This window comes from Crinia signifera, chromosome 5 (genome assembly GCF_055691185.1).
Source record: "Crinia signifera chromosome 5, ASM5569118v1, whole genome shotgun sequence".
NCBI lineage: Eukaryota > Metazoa > Chordata > Amphibia > Anura > Myobatrachidae > Crinia > Crinia signifera.
This window is the reverse complement of record NC_139221.1, coordinates 92147960-92169549: the sequence shown is the minus strand read 5'-3', so window position 1 is coordinate 92169549 and position 21590 is coordinate 92147960. Positions and strand designations below refer to the sequence as shown.

The 21590-nt window shown below is 43.8% G+C and overlaps 2 protein-coding genes across 7 annotated transcripts in view; both read right to left on the bottom strand.

Moving 5' to 3' along the window:
- Positions 1-21590, bottom strand: part of MC5R (melanocortin 5 receptor) — a 977289-nt gene that overhangs the window by 635655 nt on the left and 320044 nt on the right. The window lies entirely within an intron of this gene.
- The window catches only part of RNMT (RNA guanine-7 methyltransferase), a 46258-nt gene that overhangs the window by 14966 nt on the left and 9702 nt on the right, over positions 1-21590 (bottom strand). For 3 of the 6 annotated variants that reach the window (XM_083187691.1, XM_083187689.1, XM_083187688.1), the window contains exons 4-6: positions 17241-17402; positions 12842-12977; positions 3141-3266 (exon numbers count right to left, since the gene is read on the bottom strand). In XM_083187691.1, coding sequence (XP_083043817.1) covers positions 3141-3266; positions 12842-12977; positions 17241-17402 — 424 coding nt within the window. Of the gene's footprint in view, positions 1-3140; positions 3267-12841; positions 12978-14261; positions 14428-17240; positions 17403-21590 lie in introns of those variants that run through there. The other 3 variants (XM_083187693.1, XM_083187694.1, XM_083187692.1) reach the window with 3 other exon arrangements.

The following is a 21590-nucleotide window of genomic DNA, read 5'->3' as shown; positions in this document are numbered from 1 at the left end:
CAGTTGAAACGGCTGTCAGGTCAGCAGCTGTCACTTAGTGCAACATTGCACTCTTAATAAACCTCTCTTTCTTCACCTATACTATCGTGTGCAGGATCCATCCTTTCTCTGAGGGGGTAAGTGTCTCTTATTGCTCTATTATGTTCCTGGCACTGGATTTTTATTGAAGCCACGAGTGCCAACCCGATACACATACATATACATATACATATATACATATATATATATATATATATATATATATATATATATATATATATATATATATATATATATATCCAAGAATTCGGATCACACTCTCCTCCAAAGGGTTCAAGCAACTGCTGGGGTGCCAAACTCATAAAGTGCACTTTATGAGGAGAGAGTGGGGGCCTTGAAAAAGGTCTGGAGTCAGACCGAAACGTCGGCCCTTGGCCCACTGTCTTGCACTATTTGCACTTTACTGTTGGGATGATGAAATAAATATAGCTGCTTAAGAAGAAGACTGGTGAGTGTCCTCTATGCCTTGTACAAATATATATATATATATATATATCTATATATATATATATATATATATATATATATATATCTATATATATATATCTATATATATATATCTATATATATATATATATATATATATATATATCTATATCTATATCTATATCTATATCTATATCTATATCTATATCTATATCTATATCTATATCTATATCTATCTATATCTATATCTATATATATATATATATATATATATATATCTATATATCTATATCAATCAAAGAACAATGTAATATTTACAATCTACCAAACCCTTTGTTATTACTCTGCTAAATAACCCAAATAAAATAAGTTAAACTGTGTTTATGGTGCATGTGCTATGATTTAGTCCAGACTTCAGGTATGAATAAATCTTTGGTTTTAGAATTCCTAAAAAGGGATTGTCAATTAGAGACCATATCTTGCCCTTGTGACTTGTGGTCCCAGTGCAGCGAATGAGTCATCTCATAGTGCTATACTGGGAATCTCATTATGCTGTATATTAGACCTCAGCACAACGCCATTCACTCAGTCCGTTTCAAAAGGTCAAACACAGAAGGCTCGATTCAGGTAGATTTAATGAAATTGTACTGCGGTACAAACTCACAGCGCAACATGGCTTCCGAGCTTCATGCAGCAGGAGAGGGCTGGGAGGGCATTTAAAGAGCGTTTCTATCTGCATGCACATAAAACTTGGCTTTTCCACCGACACTATAGTTTTGTGCTCCGTAGTAGGGGCCTAATTCAGACCTGCTCACTAGGCTGCTTATAATCGTTGCCAAGCGAGCAGATAAGCGCCACTCCACTGAACACACCACCCTACGCTAAGAAAATCTCCGCACTAGCATGCATGCAGATGTGTATGCTTACAGATTCACTCCAATGCGGCTCCCAAGACTAGACTTACTTTTCACCGAATTGAAGGTGGGAGCTGTTGTCATGTGATGTCAACTGCCCACCCCGAGCAGCCATGGGCCTACCCACCCCTTTTTGTGGGCGCTCCCATAAAACGCTGGGCGGTCCCCTGCGTCTGCCCCCTGCCTGCCCATCACTATGCGTTCTCTCCGAGGTTTTGCACATGTGCAGACCCCCACCATCAGGAACGGGGATGAATTTGGACCTGTGCAAACAGGTATGAATCGGCCCCTAGGAGGGTAACTCAACATGGATCACTAATCAGAGAATTGGAGCATAATGAATGACTGCGAATGTGCACCATATGCATTGCGCATGCACGAGGGGAATTAGGGACTGAAAATGTGTATGGATCATAAACGAAATGTAGCCGCAGTTTCACTAAAAGGGAACCTGACGTTTTCTGGGTTTATTTGAAAAAAAATGCAGGTGTGCCCAATAATTTTTGAGGGCCTATGATGTCTGCGATGATCACTTCCAGCCTGCCTCAGTCGCTAATTAATGGAAGCATCGGCCCTACTCACAATTGCACAGATGGAAGTCTACGTTTCAGGAATACTGAATGGATCGCGGTTAGCCCTACAACAGATATCCTCTTCTCAATGTTATCAATATGTTAACTTTTATTTCAGTGCTTTATCACATATGCTGACAGGGAGATTACATTGTTCTGTGGACCTCTGCCTTTGTAATCTAGAAAAGCAACAATTACTTTTAGCAAGTACAATAGAAATAGTCGGAAAAAAGGAAAAAAAGTGTTTATAACAGCACCAGGTCAAAAAGGCCTGTATATAAAACAACATTTGACAATAACTGTCTACCTGCCAAGCCAGAGGGTTTACAGGAGGAGAAATAACAGCCTACAAAGCTTCCTTGCTCTGTTGTCTGGAGACGCGCGTATATGGCCATGTGACCTATACATAGCGGGGATACATATGCCTATATTTATATGCAAAAGAAAGCATCTTATGAGTTCATTGGGTGCTCAGATTTCTCCATATAGGGATCAGGCACAGAAGCAGCTCTGCGTACAGGAAATAGAGATTTGTACACAATGCTTGGTGGGAGATAGAAGTAACATGGGACAAGCTACATTTATTCAATGTATGTGTCTCCCAATATAAAACACTGCTGCAGCTGATGTGAACACTGCTACATGATGGTTGTTATATGAAAGTGATACTCTATAACTCCCTAAGAGTGGCAAGGCCAGCCCTAAGCATTTGGATGCCAATCTATGAACTTGCTTGCTTGTTTTACTACTGCCCATAGCACAATACTCAATGTTCCCTGAAGATCCAGCCAGGCAATGAAATAAACCCAGCACAGGAAGCCGAAACAGCCTGACAACTGCTAAATATTGTCTGCCGGCTCCTAGCATTTGTTAGGGTTATGATCAGAGGAGCTAGGAGGGTAGCTGGGAAAGAATATAACCAGCATCACCTATCAGCAAACTGGCATGCATGGGGAGTCAGAGCATAAGCAACATAAAACAGCACTCATCTGGCTGCTATCATAGTCATCTAGACTCTCCATTGCATATGTAACGTCCTAAAACGCATTTCCATGTTTATTTCATCCGCAACAAATTTGGGGGAGCTACAGTTACTATGATAGTGATTATATCTGAGAAGTCTTTAATATATGCACATGTATTGCTTTAGAAGGGGATACACATTCTACTTAAAGAGCTAAGGACATACCTGTACACACAAGTTTCTGTATTCTGCCTTTCTTCCACTTTAATAAATCTCCACCTTTTCCACAGCCGAGATCCAGCACAGTGATGTCACCCTTTCTCTTCCTCTGAACTTTTTCTAAAAACTCACCTGCAAGAAAAAAAAAAGAAAAAAAATCAAAACATGATATTCTATATAGTTCGGTTCATAATTGGAGATTAATTCATGGCATGTTTCTACAGCAAGCATTGGCCTTCTAACCTGGCGGCACCACACTGTAGAATAAACCGCTAACTGTCACCTTAACGCTGCTAATATGCTATAATTCAGTCAATTTTAAAAGACACTACAAACTGGTATACCGCCTACACATGGGATGGAGCACATCTCTGAAACCATTAACCAAAAACAAACAAAAATGCAAAAATAAGATTCTTAGTACTTTTAAATCTATTCCTCAGTTTCCATCTGCAGCACACAGATTGACCATGGGGTATTATTGAGGGGTGATGAGTTCACATTAAAAAGTTTTTTCTAGTATACAAGCTCCTCCCCTCCCAAAACACTACCCAGTAGCTCCAAGGGTAGGTTGAAGAAAAACAAAGACAGAAACCACCTTCCTTCTAACACACCAAAAATAAGAGAGAGCATAGGTTTCTGTGGACTGCGAAAAATATATTTAATGGTAAGTAGTAAAAAAAATATTATTTCCTCGTTCCTCCAACTGGAGGACCATGTGGTTATACAGTAACTGCCCCTAGAGGTACAACCAGCCATTGCCAAACAATACTTTCTTGTAGATGCTTTGAAAGAAGGTTACTTATAGAATCAGACAATCATCTTTAAAATGAAGTGGACATAGCTAATACCTGTACTTTAGGGGAACCTAAACAAAGATCCATCTATACCAGACTAATTCTGCAGAGGACGCACGAACTCTGTTACACTAGGACAGTGGTTCCCAACCCTGGTCCTCAAGTACCCCCAACAGTGCACGTTTTCCAGGTCTCCACACAGAATCACAGGTGACATAATTAGCTCCGCCTGTGATATTTTAAAAAAAGTGTCTGAATAATGAGTGCACCTGCTGTGTGACCTGGAAACCATGCACTGTTGGGGGTACTTGAGGACCAGGGTTGGGAACCACTGCACTAGGGTATACGAGGTCTGGCTAGTGGGTAGAGCTGGGCACTACTACATTTAGAAGTGTAAGGCTCCTCTCCCTCTACTACCCCATTAGCAACCAGTTAGGAAAATGTAGACCGACAGGAAATGGAAAACTATAGGAATAAGATGAACACACATGGCAAACGAACAAAAACCTGCAGGTTATACATATATGGGATGGCGTCCAGTACCCCTTGAGTAATCAGAGAAACAGATTTACCAGTAAGTACCAAAATCATGTTTTCGCTTTCATCCAGCATAAGACACTGGAATTCTGTGGAGGTTCCCATAGTCATCTCCACGGAGGGAGAGCCCTGTAATACTAAATGACCCTAACAAGAAGTCAACAAAGCAAAAGTATAAAAGTTATAGAACTTAACAAATGCATGATAAGAGGAACAGGTTGCCACACGGCAAAGTTGAAACCACAATCGGTTGATTTATGCGGAGATTACATTAGGAATGAACGAAGCAAGAGTTGGGAACGCAACTCTATCTGCATGAAACACTAAGGGGGGTATGCAATCTGTGTCGTGCTCCCGCAGCCATCTCCCCACGGGGGCCCTATTCAATGCTGTCTTTCCCGACAGCATTGAACAGGGGTTCTGCGCAGAACGAGACCGACATCACAAGCTGTCGGGCTCGTTCTGTCCTCAACTCGCGGCCACGCCCCCTTCTCGCCGCTCGGTGGCCGGGACATTGAATCCCGACTGCCGAGCTCCAGGCGAGCAAAACGAGAACGGGACAGGGGCACGGCTGTCGCGCTAGCTCGACAGCCGTGCCCCTGACATTGAATACCCCCCTTAGTAGGAAGGTTTGGATCGTGCCTTTAGTTTGGTCACCCCTCGAGCCAACATCAGGGATAAAAGTATAACAGTCTTCCCGGAGAGGAACTTCAAATCTACCTCCTACAAAAGGTTAGAGATTGTGAGAAAAGGAGAGAATTAAGATCCCACAAAGCAGTAGGAGGGACAAATGAAGGCTGTACTCCAAGGACACCCTGTAACATAAACTCTGCACTCTCCTCTAGAAGGCCCAACTTCCATTAAAAGAACACGATAAGGCTGAAATCTGGACCTTAAGAGAACCCAAACAAAGGCCCATATTTAAGCCCACCTGTAAGAAAAGTTAAATATGAGACAACCAAAAACCACAAGAAGGGAACATAGCCCTTATTCTGGTTCACTCGCAAAGGCAGATTCCTTCTCAAATGGACAAAAACCATGTGCACTACAGGTGGGGCAGATGTAACTTGTGCAGAATTATATTTGGGTGGGGTTTTACTTCAAAGTATAGGTGCCCATACACGTTACAATTATTGTATACAATATTGTATACAATATCGCATCTCATCGAATCGCAGTTTTGCGATAAGATGAGATCTAGTACAAAAAGTATGTGCAGCACATACTTTTTGTACTAGATCTCATCTCATCTGATCTCAGCGCAAAACCGAGATTCGATGAGATGTGATATTGTATACAATATTGTAAACAATAATTGTAACGTGTATGGGCACCTTATGATCTACATTGTAGTGTAAAAATAAAGCACTCAGTAATTTCCCTGCACAGAAACAAAATAACTCACTCCAATCTAACTCTCTGCACATGCTTTTGTCCATTTGAGAAGGAATTTGCTTTTGCGAGTGAACCAGAAGAAGGGACAATGTGTGTAGCACACCAAGCCACATATGCCTTCCAAATACAGTAATAATAATAATAATAATCCACTTTGACTGGCTTTCAAGCCTGTAACATAGTGGAAATTATGGAATCTGAAATAGTTTAACTTTTAAAATGGCTGTCTTAACAGCAAAGAAGAAGAGGCGGAAACATATACAAGGAATAGCAAGGACATCTGCTGCTGCTGGGTCTCTTGCCTGTGACACATATTTGGGTAGTCGATGATTAGGTCTTCACACCAGGGCTATTTTTCAGCAGGCTCCAGCAGGAACTGAGGCCCTTATTCTAGTTCACTCTGACAAAATATTTCTTAGATGGACAAAACCATGTGCACTGCAGGTGAGGCAGGTGTAAAACCCCACCCAAATCTAATTATCTCTGCACAAGTAACACCTGCCTCACCTGAAGTGCACATGGTTTTGTCCATCTAAGAAATATTTTGTCAGAGTGAACTAGAATAAGGGCCTCAGTTCCTGCTGGAGCCTGCTGAAAAATACCCCTGCTTCACACCATTATTTCCACTTGAGGACATCACCTTTGCACTAGGGCCCCATCGCCGAGAGTATGAGGTCTTGGTAATCCACTGCAGAATCTGGGAGACCTCTCAGCTCTTCTCAACTTCGGGTGTTGCCTATACCGTCCTGTGTGGCTAATAGGGCATTGAAGATGGCTTTGAGTTCCTATACATTTATTGACAGTTTTCTTTCGGGGACAGACAAACTAGTTCCCAGCCCCAACTAGCCAGATCTCTATACCCAAGTGTAACAGAGTTCCAGTGTCCCCTGCTAGATTAAAGAAATAAAACAAATCCTGGCAATCAGAAAGAAAAGAAGAATAAGCCAATAATTATTTTCTAGGCTCTATGGTAAGGATTTGAAGTTATGCCCTTTCTGGCTTTAATCAGTCTTAACTACTACATCTAAAAATGCATTTAAATCTTGGCTTTAAGAGAGGATATTAAACCTACAGTAACAGAAGAATGGCTTGACAATCAACTAGCACCAGAGACAACAGAACTACGATATAATGTAAACCCTATAGCAGGGCTCGACAAATACCGGTCGCCAGGTCGCCATGGCGACCAGATTCTGCTTCCTGGCGACCAGATTTTTTGGGAGAGAGGAAGCAGAATCTGGTCTGGGCAGGTCAGTGGCAGCGTTTCCTAGCCCCCACCTGCTGGAGGTCAGCAGAGCGGCCAGGGTGCATGACACCCCTCTCCCCCTCCCAAGGGACCAGCGGCAGCGCACTGAGCAGCGCCCGCCCCCTGGAAGTCAGCAGCGCGAGCTGGGTGCCCGACCCCCCCTCAGGGAACAGCGGCAGCGCACTGAGCGGCGCCCGCCCCGTCCCCTGGAAGTCAGCAGCGCGGGCTGGGTGCCCGACCCCCCCTCAGGGAACAGGAGCAGCGCACTGAGCGGCGCCCGCCTCCGTCCCCTGGAAGTCAGCAGCGCGGGCTGGGTGCCCGACCCCCCCTCAGGGAACAGCAGCAGCGCACTGAGCGGCGCCCGCCCCCGTCCCCTGGAAGTCAGGAGCGCGGGCTGGTGGGTGCCCGACTCCCCCCTCAAGGACCAGCGGCAGCACACTGAGTGGGGCCCAACCCCGTACCCCACCTGCTGGAAGTTAGCAGCACGGACAGGGTGTCCAACCCTCCCCCCTCCTAAGGGACCACCAGCGGCAGCGCACAGAGTCTGCAGAAAGTCAGCAGCGGCAGCGCACCGTCGACCACTTCAGTGCGGCAGCTGCTGCTAAAGTGCCTCCTCTATGCCCCGTGTAAGCACATGTTAACCCCTGCAGAGAATGTTAACCCCTGGAAAAGTATGTAACCCCAAGGGGATAGGGAAGGGGATATGGGGGGCGGGCTAATGCACACTACCTCTTGTGTCATGTTTTGCCCTAACCACCAGTATACATATGTCATCCCCCCCCCTGTGTGGGCCTGCCCCACCTGTGTAGCCTGCACCCCCCTTCAATTGCCAGCCTGCCCCACCTGTGTAGCCTGCACCCCCCTGCAAGTGCCAGCCTGCCCCACCTGTGTGGCCTGCACCCCCTGCACGTGCCAGCCTGTCCTACCTGTGTGGCCTGCATCCTTCTGCAAGTGCCAGCCTGTCCCACCTGTGTGGCCTACACCCCCCTGCAAGTGTCAACTTGCCCCACCTGTGTGGCCTGCACCCCCTCTAGTGCCAGTCTGCCTCACCTGTGTGATCCCCCCATACTGTCTGCCCATTTGTCCATCTTTGCCCCAGTCCATCCATATATTCATAGATGCAGCATATGGTGCTCATTCCAACCATTTTCCCCAATCTGTACTGTACCTCTATCCATCCATCCTACCTGACTGTCCTGGCAATGTCTTTCCTGCTCACTCTCCTTTTTCTACCCCTATCTCTCCCTGACTCTCTTGCTTTCTGACACTCTCTTTCTCTCCCTCCCTGATGCTGCCTCTCTCTCCCAGACACCCTTTCTTTTAGTTACGCCCCTGGCCATGGACATTACGGCGTGTGGTATTATATGTAATGGGCATTACGGTGTTTGGTTTACTGGGTAATGGGCGTTACGGTGTGTGGTATATGTAATGAGCATTATTGTGTGTGGTATAGTATGCAAAAGGTTTTTCGGTGTGTGGCACAATGTGTAATAGGCATTGTGGCATGTGGGTATGTGTAATGGGTATGTGACATGTGCAATAGGCATTATGGTGTTACTTTTTGGCGCACACTGTCACTATTTTTTTTTCTGGCTCCTACATTTTCATCCAGGCTCCTAGATTTTTAATAAATTTGTCAAGCCCTGCCCTATAGTCTGGTGCTTCTAAGATTACTGGAGTTCCTTTGAACTAGATAGTTTTCAGATACTGTCTATTAGCAAAGAGACTGGCTAATTGGGTATTGAAAAAAAAAAAAAAAGCCTAAACCTCATGCGTCGAGATCATTGCGAAAGTTTGCCAGTTAACAACCCATGTTTTAACAGACTTACTTAAAGAGCATCTTTTGAATTTTCTTAGAACATTTGTTTAAAAAGGGGAACAAAGGGATCCTGGGATTGGCTACCCCAGGAAAAAGTGAGGTTTCAAAAATACCCATAAATAGAATAAATTTAGGCCCTGATATTACATGATTTAAAAAGACATAAAAAAATGTTGAGAACTACCTGGGGTGGGTCATCAAAAATGACTGCATATTACCCTGGCTCTGTTTTACACTGCTGAAATGGGCCAACGCCCTCCAGTTATGCTTTCTTTTCCACCTAAAAGTGTCAGATTTGTCTTGCTGACACTTATGAGCATTTTGCTTTAACTTTGAATCAGAACAGTGGTTGCCATACCATCCCCGAAGTTACGCAGAGCTATGGCAGGTAAACATGCATGCATACGGATCACCAAAGTTTTAGGGTCTCCTTATTGCCATCACTCTCCAGCTCACTCGCCTATTTTTCAGACGTTGCTTACAGCTATCTGGCGGTTTGGTTTTCCTGGGGGGCCCCTGTATCTGGTGGAATATTCTTTCTCTCCTGACTCTATAAGGCTGCAAACTGTTCTCATTCTTACATAATGCCAAGGCATCCTTCATCAACTACTTTAAATACCTGCCTGACACCCATTTTAGCCCTGAATTGTCCCACATCTCAGTGGTCAATGGCGCAGAAGTCAAGTGTATACTCACTAGAGGAGTTCTTCCCTGAAAATGAAGGTACTCCAAATGTCTCACATTAAAACCACTGCTGTTTTGACTTACCCGTAGGGACATTGCTCCACTGGTGAGCTTGTGGAGCTTTGCTGCTACAGCAGCATTGGGCACTGCTTTCTCCCCATCGTGCACATGTGGTTTCGTACTGCCCTGTCCATCTGCACCTGGACTAGTCGCATCAGCTTTACTAACTACTTAATTCCTACAACATGCTATGCTGAGGGCAATACTGTGAACTGAGGCTGTGCCACTTCTCAGCTTCCCAAGCAGGTGGAAAACCAGAAGTGTTACCAGTATCTCTCCCATTTTTTGTTTCATCCACTCCCCTAATCTAGGTCCTGATATTTCTACATGATCATTCCCCCACTTTCTTCTTTCTACAATTCAGTTTTCTTACTTTGTTCACATTGAGTAGGACAATATATACTCTGGACTCAGCTGTTAAGTTTGTTGGGGGCTGCTGGGACGACATCTGCATATATTTGCCAGCTACCATCCTCACTCGTGTCTTCTCATCCCACAGTTCTTGTTTTTCACCTTTGCTCTTTGGAACCTCTATTTCCATCTGCGACTACTCTACCCCAATCTCCATTAGACTCTTCTTGCTTGCGGATAGCCATTGTATGCTTCTATATCAGGGGTAGCAAACTCCAGTCCTCAAGAGCTATTAATTGTTAACATTTTCCAGGTCTCCTCACCGAATCAAAGTGAAGTTATTAGCTTCACCTATGGATCTTTTAAAATTTGTCAGTAAAGATATGAGGGCACCTGTGCAGAAGATAGGTGGCCTGGAAAATGTGAATTGTTGGTAGCTCTAGAGGACCGGAGTTGGCATATCCTGCTCTAGCTGGAGCAAGACACACAACACCCTAGAACAGGCTAGTCTTTTCTGTATACATCAAACTGAATGACGTGTATAACCTTGTGACTTATAGGGTTAATAACTCTACATGCATATGTGTATATATTATGAAGACCCCCACACAGGTACATTCTGTCCATGTTTCACCTTGGTGCCGTACTTAAATTAACTGCTTTGTCCATCTTCTATATCGTACTGCAAGGCGGCACTCACAGGATTTTACCGGCGGAATGAAGCCCCCCCACCGGTACATTCTGTCCAACGTTTCAATCAGTTAGGATTTTTTTATCAAGAACGTACCTGTGCGGGGTCTTTATTCCGCCGGTAAAATCCTGTGAGTGCCGCCTTGCAGTACGATATAGAAGGTGGACAAGCAGTTCATTTAAGGAGGGCCCCAAGGTGAAACATACATGTTTGTTTGGGAGTGCGACATGGTTGAATCTATCTAATTTTAATACTCCTAATAGTGAGTTACACCTCCAGCATCCTAGTATATTCTAGATTTCTCTGTAGTCTTTTGCTATAGGGAGGTTTACTGCTAAGAATCTTATTTTCAGTGTGTATTCAGCTTATTTCTTTCCTCTTTTGTAAGGTTGATTACTGAATGCTCTTTTGTTCCAGTTGCCATCTAGTGGTTGAATTTGATCCTTACATTTATTTCACTTTTTAATCATAGAAAATATTTCCACTCTTAAAAGTGGCTTATTTGTTTTTCTTAACTAACCTTTATTATCAAAACCGTGGCTAATTTGATCTAGGAGAAAGCTGCAATTATTCCCCACTGCCCATAGAATAGAGAATTTCCATGATGAAAAACACAAAACAATCCTGTTAAAAGCTAAACATAGTAACCATTACACGGGGTGGACGGCTTTCCAAGCGTCCTGCTATGGAAAGTCGGCCACCCCTGGCGAAAAATCTCTCAGTGTGTATGGACCTTATGACACTACAGCATACTTGCAAATGTAATATTGGCAATCAGGATTCCGGTGTCAGCATCTGGGTACCAGGATTTGACAGCCGGAGTCCATATCGACTCATGTCATCGCAGCCTTCACATATAATGGTTACTATGATTAGCTTCTGTCCGGATTCTTTTGTGATTTTGTGTCCTTCCACCCAGTCTTATTGGGGAGGTGCCTATGCTGCATTGGTTGTTTTCTATGCATGCAAATTTATGTGTATACCTTTCTCTCCCTCTCCCCTTATTTTCCCCTGTATCCAAAATATACTGCTTGTATTTGTTTGCATGAAAAGAATTCAATAAATACGAATGCAGAAAACTGTAAACAAGGTTTCTGCAAATGAGTTTGAAGACAAATTGTGTTTAATGTGAGGTATACCAAGCACTGCACATTTTTTGGTCCTTTTTTAGCTTGCACCTAACAAATTGCTCAATTTATACCTCAGCTATATATCCCAATATATCAATCAATACCTATCAGAAAAACAGAGATTGTTTCTCCTTTCTACTTGCTTTTTAGGTCCTCATAGCCCTTACCAAAAAAAAAAAAAAAAAAAAAGTTTAAGGTCTATTGCAGACCTTGGCTCACTTTTGCCTGTACTATGCTTGGTTTGTGTGATGGGTTGGAAGTAGTTTTATGAATTTCACCAAAATAAAAGCATACTTGTTATGGGGTATCTAGGAATAGATACCTGTACTGGATGGTATTATGGTTAGAATTACTGCCTAACAGAACTGAGGTCATGGGTTCGATACCCACCGTGTAAAAGCATGCATTTCACCAAAGTAAAAGCATACTTGTTATGGGGTATCTAGGAATAGATACCCGTACTGGATGGTATTATGGTTAGACTTACTGCCTAACAGAACTGAGGTCATGGGTTCGATACCCACCCAACTCTAACTGTGCGGAGTTTGTATATTCTCCTCGTGCTTGTGTGGGTTTTCTCCGGGTACTCCCGTTTCTTCCCACAATCGAAAAATATTCTGGTAGGTTATATGGCTCGCAACAAAAATAACCCTAGAATGTCTGTGCGTGTGTACATGTGGTAGGGAATATAGACTGTAATCTCCACAAGGCCAGGGACTGATGTGAATGTTCAAAAACTATCTGCAAAGCGCTGCGTAATATGTGTGCGCTATATAATAAACTATTAATAAATAATAGTAACTTCCTCTCCCTAAGCCAAAATTACAAATTCCAACAATTTGTAATGATGAAAATGTTGCAAAGCATTATAGCCAATATATGCATTGTTTTTATAAGTAGAAATCTATTTCATTTACGATAGCAGATATCTTAGAAAGCTACAGGAAAAAAAACCCCATAAAAACAACATATAAGTACAGCACACCAAGCAACCCACCTATGAGAACACTTTTCATCCAATTATTGAAGTTCCTTAGGTAAAAGATGCGAGACTGACTGCGCTGCTGTAATCCACACTCCTGCAGCTCATTGTAATGTGCAGCCACTGTTGAGGTATGGCCTTCTTCATCACGCTGTGCACACAAACACAATAACCATGAAGTTTAATGATGAAATTCTCAGCTGCGATATACAAACAATTAACCAGAAAACCGTAGATGGAATAGATTTACCTTGTGATGGGGTTAGAACAATGATGGGTGTCTAATATGGTCTCTACATATTGTTTCTGCATTTGATTCAGAACAAGACTCATCATCAATTCACATGTACAGATTTAGGGGGTGATTTACAGGTGAGAACTATCTGCACCACAGTTGCGGTACCAAGATCTGCAAAATCCACAGGAGAAGTCTTGTGTAAAAACGTCCACTTTTGGCTTCTGTGATGTTCCGCTGCATCCAGTAACGTAGAACCAGGTCAGCTTACTCACAGAAGCCACCAGAACTCCTCTGGCTAAGCAGGGAATTTGAAGGACCAATATTATGTCCAATACTGGAAAATATTTTTTTTATAGTATGTATTGTGAACAGAAGGTTCCCAGTCTCAATTTGCACATTTAATAAACCGGTAATATAATTCTAGTACAACCTGTAACAATTTGTGTGCAATATGAGAGACAAAATTGAATACAAAATATAAACAATTATTTTGTGTTAAAAATGATACCAGAAAAGGCTGATGGGGTGTGTTTACTGATGTTCAGCCAAGTTAAGATGTTGAAAGGCAATTTCAACAACACACCACGAGGCTCTGCCCAGTGGCGTAACTATAGAACCGCAGCCCCCACGGTCGCGGGGGGGGGCGCTGTGCATGTGGGGGCGCCGGGGGGCTGCAGTGCTATAGTAATGCCCCCGCCCCCCATCCCCCGCAGGCTTACCTGTCTGCACGTCCCGGCTCCCCTCCTGGCTTCAATCAATTCTATGGAGATGGACCACGATAAAATGGCCGCCCCATAAAGCAGACAGTTCTCTAAAACTGTCTGCGGTATGGGGGCGGCCATTTTATCGTGGTCAGTCTGCATAGAATTAAAGCCAGGAGGGGAGCCGGGACGCGCAGACAGGTAAGCCTGCAGCGATTGGGGGGGGGGGGGGCGCCCCCCCATTAACGGTGGGGGGGGGGGGGGCGCCCCAAACCTAGCTACACCGCTGGCTCTGCCTTAAACGTGCAGACATCCAGTCCTTCCATGGAGTGCGCACACACACACACACACACTAGATAACATTGTGAGAGTGGTGTATAATATGATTTATATAAAATAATTTATTTAAATTATTCTCTTTAAACGTACATTTTCTTCCAATTACAATGTTCAAATGCAAACCGGCAAATTAGACTGCCACCAAATCCGTAAATACCTTTTATTCTTTCACTTTTTGACTTGGTCTCTGTTACTCTTAAATAATTTATGATTCAATTACGGTTTTACTATAAATAAACTTTGGTTGGGTCTGGAGATGATCCTTTAATATAGGGTCTTCCTTAAGTATTCTCCAATTTTTCTTTATACTCTTCTGAAGTAGTCTGTAATGAGAACCAGATCTTTTGAGAGAGGCCCATTCAATTTTTGAGTTATCAGATTTCTGTTTGTTCTTTGCTATTAGATCTTTTTTTAATTATCATTTGGAGTAGCCTTTTTTATACCTTAAGGTCCATACACACTGGGCAATTTGGCCCAGTGTGTATTGACAGTGATGTGAAAATCACAGGCCTGAAAACCTGATTTTCGCCCATTTAAGTGATTCTCACAGGTGGTGGAAGACTTTCCATAGCAGGACCTTATGGATAGCTGCCCACCCTGTCGCATATCTGCTGGTCAAAGTAGCAGCTGAGCGGCAGCGGCCGGCGATGATGCGGGAACGCACGGAGCAGCTTTTGAGCTGAAAGCAGCTGAAGTGGTAAAAATGAGCTGCTTTCAGTGTGTGTGGGCCTTTAGGCTTAATTGATCCATTTCCTCACTTAAGATAAGATATCTTTGGTACAGTTTTGAGTGATAAGATCTGAAGAACATCAGCAAACACACACCCATCAGCTTTATCTGGTAGAATTTTTACCAAAATAAACTTTAAATGGTTTATATTTAGGGCCGTATTCAATGCGGACGGCGAAGGGGTTAAAAGGCGGGGATCAACGAAAACAATTGATCCTCGCGCCGCCCACTCACCCTATTCTACTGTCCAAACAGCAAGGCTTGTGGATAATGCAGGGAGCCCGCTGCATTTAGCTGCGAGCCTCGCTGTTTTAGCAAACACGCACGCTGCTTCCCCCTTGCTACAAAAACCTAGCAAAAGGGAAAGGTGTGTGGCAGGGGGTTAGTTGAATACTGACCCTGCAAGCTGTGACAGCGAGCAGTTAGCACTGCTCGCTGTCATACCTCGCAAAAATCATTGAACACAACCCTTTGTATGTAACTTTGTGACTCTCATATTGCACACAAATTATGGTACAGGTTATACTAGAATGATGATATCAGTTTACTACATGTGCTGATTGAGACTGGTAACATTCTGTTCACAATAAATACTACAGAAAATACTATTTTCTGGTATTGGAAAAAGAAATGTGATGGCTTGTTTGAAAGGAATAACCAAGCAATTAGCGTCGGCCGAGAAATTTGGTGAAAATCGTCCCAAATCACATGTGTAAAATATCTGATCCACAGTCCCGTGCGAATTGAACAAGAGTTGGGAGTCGGACTCCCTCTCCGCATCAGGAAACGGGATTCATCGTATGTGAAAGGACCCCATGCATCCCTGCTGTCCTGGGAAGGTCCTGGGCTGCTCAAGGGGGATTGGAGGGGACTTTTCCCCTCAGAGAAGTCATAGTGTATGGGGGCCTTTACACTTCAATAAAGACCAGATGTTCCCAACATTAAAATATGGCCTCTCTCAGCACCAGGTCTATTATAATTCGGCCAAGCATCTCTCTCACTCAGAAGTGCCCTTTTTGCAAAACAAGACCGGGAGCAAAAAAACCTACATTTTGCTAGCTTATACCAGGGCTCGACAAACCCAGGGCCCCCACGGCCACCAGAATTGTCTCCCTAGCGACCAGATATTTTCACGCAGCGGCAGTGTGTCTTAGCTCCGAGTCCTTACTCCTGCCTAATAAGGCCACGCAGCAGCAGACAGTGTCACCCACCTCCGCAGCGTGCCAGAGGTCCGGACCCCTCCACAACAAACACACACACCCCCTTCCCCGCATAGCAGAGATCCCTCCAGAACGGTGTTTCGCTCCCCATCGCCGGGGCGTGTTGAGTGGCGGATTGACCGACCGGATGGTCCCATAGTCACCTCAGCAGGCTATTCTATAGTACCTGGGCCAGCTCACAACAAACAAGGTTATGCGCTCCTGCTAACGCACACTACCTGATGCTTCTCTTCGGGAGTAGCACAGCAGCAGCAGCGTTAAATCACAGAGGGCGAGTGGATGGGGTGTGCTGCTAAAATGTAGCAGGCTAAGAGGGGTGGGCTAGCAAGGGGGGGGGGGGGTCACAGGCTGTACTTGTGCAAAGCCTGTGGCCATAAGTATGCTGCCAGCTGCTCTGATCCCTTTGCATGTAAGTTATCACTCACTCACTGTGTCCACATATACAACGGGGCTGGAGCAGTCAGGCTCACGCAGTTTCCTGATCTACAGCTGCTGCTGCAGCAGTCCGGGATTATTGGGGCCCATCCACCTGACCGCAGCCACCAATGAGCTGGGCTCATTACCAGATAGCCCCCCCCCTATCTCCCAACCTTCTTCCTCCTGTCATAATATTACTGGCCAGCATCCACCCTGCTTCCTCCTCCTCCCCGCTTCTGGGAACGAGGTAAGTGACTTGGAGGAGTGTGGTGGGCGGGGGAGGGAGGTGTTCTGTCTAAGAAAGAAATAGATGTATGAGACATGTGGTATACATTTAGTGTGTGTGATAACTGTTTGTTTGCGAGTTTGTGTGAGGAAAAAATGCGTGTGTGTGGACTTAACAGCTAATCATTGTCCAACTACTTGGGAAAAATTAAACGTTTGCTGGTCCGCATCTCTTCACCCTGCAACCCTCCCTTCTGCTCTCTTGCATTATGGCAACTAAATTTTTGGTGCACGCGGTCGAAAATTTATAGTTTGTCTGGCTCCTACATCTTCATCCTGGCTCCTAGATTTTAAAGAAGTTTGTTGAGCCCTGGCTTATAGATGATCAAATTCATGTGCAATTTTTTTTTTTTTTAAGGCAAAATCCTCAATCTAGCCACCATAAAAGCAAAATAATGTTTTCTGAGACATTCTGGTTTATGTGCATTTCAAAAATAGAATGACGTAGTCTTTCAGACACCCAAGTTTCTCTAAAGCATACATACCGCTTTCTTAGATGGCAAATCCGAGTCAGCCTTCCTCTTCCTTGGAGAGCTCAGTAAATTGGTGTTTGACTGCTCGCTGCCTGCAGCAAAGCCACATGACTGCTGACCCTCAGAAGCAGGACGAGAAAGATCAACCGGATTTGATTCAGTAGCCGAACATTGCTAGGAAAATAAACGTAATATGAATATCTCCTCATGTGATTAATAAGGATTTATTATAAACGTAAATAGTCAATTTTAGCATGGCAGGATTCTGAAAACATAAGACGTGTTTTACATAAATGGAAAAATGTTATTATTAGACATTGGGTCAGATTCTGAGTAGGGAGCAAAGCACAAAAATCAAGTATATTAGTACACAGGCAAACCATGATGCAATGTAAGGCAATGTAAGGTTTGCATCACATCAAATTCATGTGCAATTTATTTTTATTTTTAAAGGCAAAATCCTCTATCTAGCCACCATAAAAGCAAAAGTACGGATTGTTACTGGTCAATACGCTTTCCTCTACTCCACCATGGCAGCCAACACACACACACACACACACACACATACATATATATATATAATGCACAAGGGGTTTTGTGGGACTTGGTGCGCTGACACCTGCTTAATTGATAAGTAATACTGCAGCTGATTAGGAAGTCCACAGTCTTTTGAGAGTTACGCTTGTTCCAAGTTTAAGGAACTGCAGCACCCTTCTACTGTCTCTGTCTCAAGAGACCTTGCCAAAGCAATCTACAAACAAAGAATGAGAAGGGGCGCCCAATAGCGTAATATTGTGAAAACATATAAAATGTTATTTAATAAAAAGTGACCATTAGCACTAGTACATTGCTCGTACCATAAAAGTCCTCAGTGGTGGACTTAAAACCACATGGTGTATTACAATTATCCACACTGGCAAATCTCAGGAATGCTTGCTGCATAAACAGCTGATCACTACTCACGGACAGCACGTTGAGGGATCCCCGGCTTGCTGCACTTTTCAGTTTCTAACACCGGCAGACAGCTCGGCGGCTAGGGTCGAGCGGCAGTAAAAGAAAGACCGTTACAGGATCTGAGTTCAGTGTCTTCCTCTGCAGAGCAGAGACAGCCTGGCAGCCCAGTGTGGTGAGAGCAGTCTCAGCACAGTACTGGATTCTCTTGTGCTGTACGGACGTGCATTGCTGACCTGTCTTGACAAAGGCCCTCTAGTGGCTGAAACGTCGACTGCATATAAAAAGTAAGATGTATAATATCCTGAAAAGTACCATTAAATTGTCTTAGTGATCTTACTGGCGAGTGCTCACTGTGAATCTTATACAGTTCTACACCCATGCTATTAGTGGAATATCTGGATGTTTGCTTAGTGGAGCAGCCCTTTTGCTGACCGTGATTAGACGTCTGTGAGTGTTCATTTGAGTGCCGCCGTTATGTTGGATATACAGACGACCCCGTGCTGTGGTTCGTTTGGAGGGCACCGAGCAGTCAACGCTGGTTTGAGGAGTGCTGCTTCACATTATATATATATTTATATATTTTAACAAATTCATAACCACGTGGCGGGAGATACACTGCCATGGTGGAGTAGAGGAAAGTGTATTAACCGGTAAGAATCCGTATATTTTTCATATTACTGTGCTGAGGATTTTTCTCCCAAACTTGGCATCGCTGGATGACCCCATGTCTACCCTATAGTGTTTAGTGTGGGCTGATGGCCAGCAAGCTGCTTTGCACAACTCGTCCAACGATGCCGCCCCCTTTTCGGCCCAGGATGCGGCCACTGCCCTGGTCAAATGTGCTCTAATTCCTTTAGGCACCACCAGGTTCGTAACCTTATACGACTCAGATATGCAGTTTCTGATCCACCTGGCTATAGTAGCTTTTGCAGCCTCTAAGCCCTTATTCGCACCTTCCGTCACCAAGAATAATCTTTTAGTACTTCTCCAAGACTCGACCCTCTGAAGATAAAACTTTAAAAGCTCTCTAAACGTCAAGCTTGTGAAGAAGTCTGACTTCCTTGTCATTTGTTGGGTTGGTACAAAAGGAGGGTCGAATGATCTCCTTTTTTACATGGAACTGAGTCCCCACCTTAGGTAGAAAATGAGGGTTCATCCTTAGCACCACCTTTTCCTCAAAGAAATTCAGGAACGGCTTCTCTGCCCAGAGTGCCTGCAGTTCCGACACCCTCCTGGCCGAGGTAATGGCTACTAAAAAAGCCACTTTTGCAGTAAGGAATTTAATAGGCACCTCCTCTAGTGGTTCAAACGTATTTTCTGTTAAGGCGTTCAGCACCAGGTTCAGGTCCCAAGTCACCATTGGATTATGAAAAACAGGTCTTTTTTTATTGCTTGTACAAATCTTTGTACATAGCATTGGGTGCTATGTTGGATATGAAGATAGCTGAAAATAGTGACACCTGTACCTTCAAAGGAGCTTGGTGAAAGTTTATTTTCTAGACCTGCTTGCAAGAACTCTAGGATAGTTGGTATAGACCTAGGATCTCCGCCACTTACTTTGCAGAACTGGACATAGGTTTTCCATAGTTTATAGTATATGTCTCTGACATTTTCCTAGCTTTTAATAGAGTATCCACCACTTTGACTGAAAAACCCTTTTCCTCTAGGGTTCTGGTCTCAACAGCCATGCCATTAGCTTAGAGTTGACTGGCTGAGGCTGCACAGATCTTCCTTGACGCAGCAGATCACTTCGCTGCGGTAACCTCCATGATGCATCCACCGCCATCCTCGTTACTCTGTGAAACCAGGACCTCCTTGGCCAGAAAGGCAGAATCGTTATGACCATAGCTTCCTCTTTCTGTATCTTGCTGAGCAGTTTTGGAATTACGGGGAACGGCGGAAATGCATACATCAGCCCTCTTCCCCATGCAGAAGTCAAAGCAATCTACTTGCCAGGGCTGAGGCTCCCAGTGTCTCGAGATGAAGACGGGAACTTTTGCGTTTATCCTTGTCGCCATCAAATCTACTTGAGGTAGACCCCATCTTTCTACTAACAAGGTGAATGTCTCCCGAGACAGTTCCCACTCTTCAGGCCTCAATGGTATACTGCTTAGGGCATCTGTTGAGGAAGAAGGGAAAGACTCTCTCTTTGTCGGGGCACTCTTTTACAAAAAAATTTTTTTAAAACAGTCAAAGATAGTATTATGGGTTTGACATCAGGAAGACACAGGGGAACCCAAGAAAAATGTTAATTGGTGGAGAGATTTTTAGTGATACATTACTTGCGTTTGTATATGACAAAATTTAAAAGAATTTCTTTAATAGTTATTAATTAAAACTAAGCACTAGACATAGACAAAACAATGACACAACCAAAACAGATACATATAACATAAAACGATAGCTGAGCTCGTATTGGAAAAAACCCTCCGGTAAGTGGGGCCAATAGCGGTACGTTCCTCGTGGGAAAGATGGTCCCTAAAGTGGGTGGTGCTAAAGTTCCCACGGGGGTCTCAGTCCCCAAAAAAAAGGGGAATGCTCTTCCAACTTTATCGGCTCAAGTATCGGTAGTTTGGATAGGGAAAAAATAATCACTGGAAAAAAGCAATACACCAATATATCATTTCTAAGGTGTAAGGTAGCAGTATATTTTATCTATCTAGACACAGAAGGTATTACGCCCTCCAAATGTCTATAATGACGACACACTGTATAGTAACAGGTAACCTGTGTTAGTTCTGCTATGACACATTTGCATGGATATCATTAGTTGCGTGGAAAGATAGAGTACTGCTGTGTTAAATCCCTATCCCTTATCATTCAGCATACATCTGTATGGTCTAGGGATAATGTACTTTTATCAATGATGCAGATGAGTACGTCAAATAGTACAATAAAAGTCAATTACAAATTTAGTAGAAAAAAGCGAAAATATAGCTTTTATAGGCAAAGGTAGCACTGTCTCCTCTCCCCATAGGAAATGAGTTTTAGGAGAGAGATAAAAAATATATAGAAAAAGTGGGAAAAGGAAGAAAAAGAAGAAGAGGGAGTGGAAAAGTTGGGAAAATTAGAAAAAATTAGAAAAAAAGAGGAAGAAAGATTGGAGAAAATCAGAAAAGGTGTTGGTACCTCAGAGGTGACAATTCACCGACTTGATATACCTATAGCAGGCTAGGGATGATGAGTTCTCGCAGTGAGGTCTCCCTCATCTGTTACTTGTCACCACTCTGCATGCCAGCTGCCATCTATGATAGATGGGCCCTTTAGGTATTGTGGGAAGTCAAAACCTGCGCTCTCTGATATAATCCCACAGGACTGCTGCTGCCCAGCTCTATATACCTATGGCCAAAAAAAGGGGTTACACCGGTTTCCTCAGTGGGGTCTCCCCCCTCTGTGTACTCAGGTTTT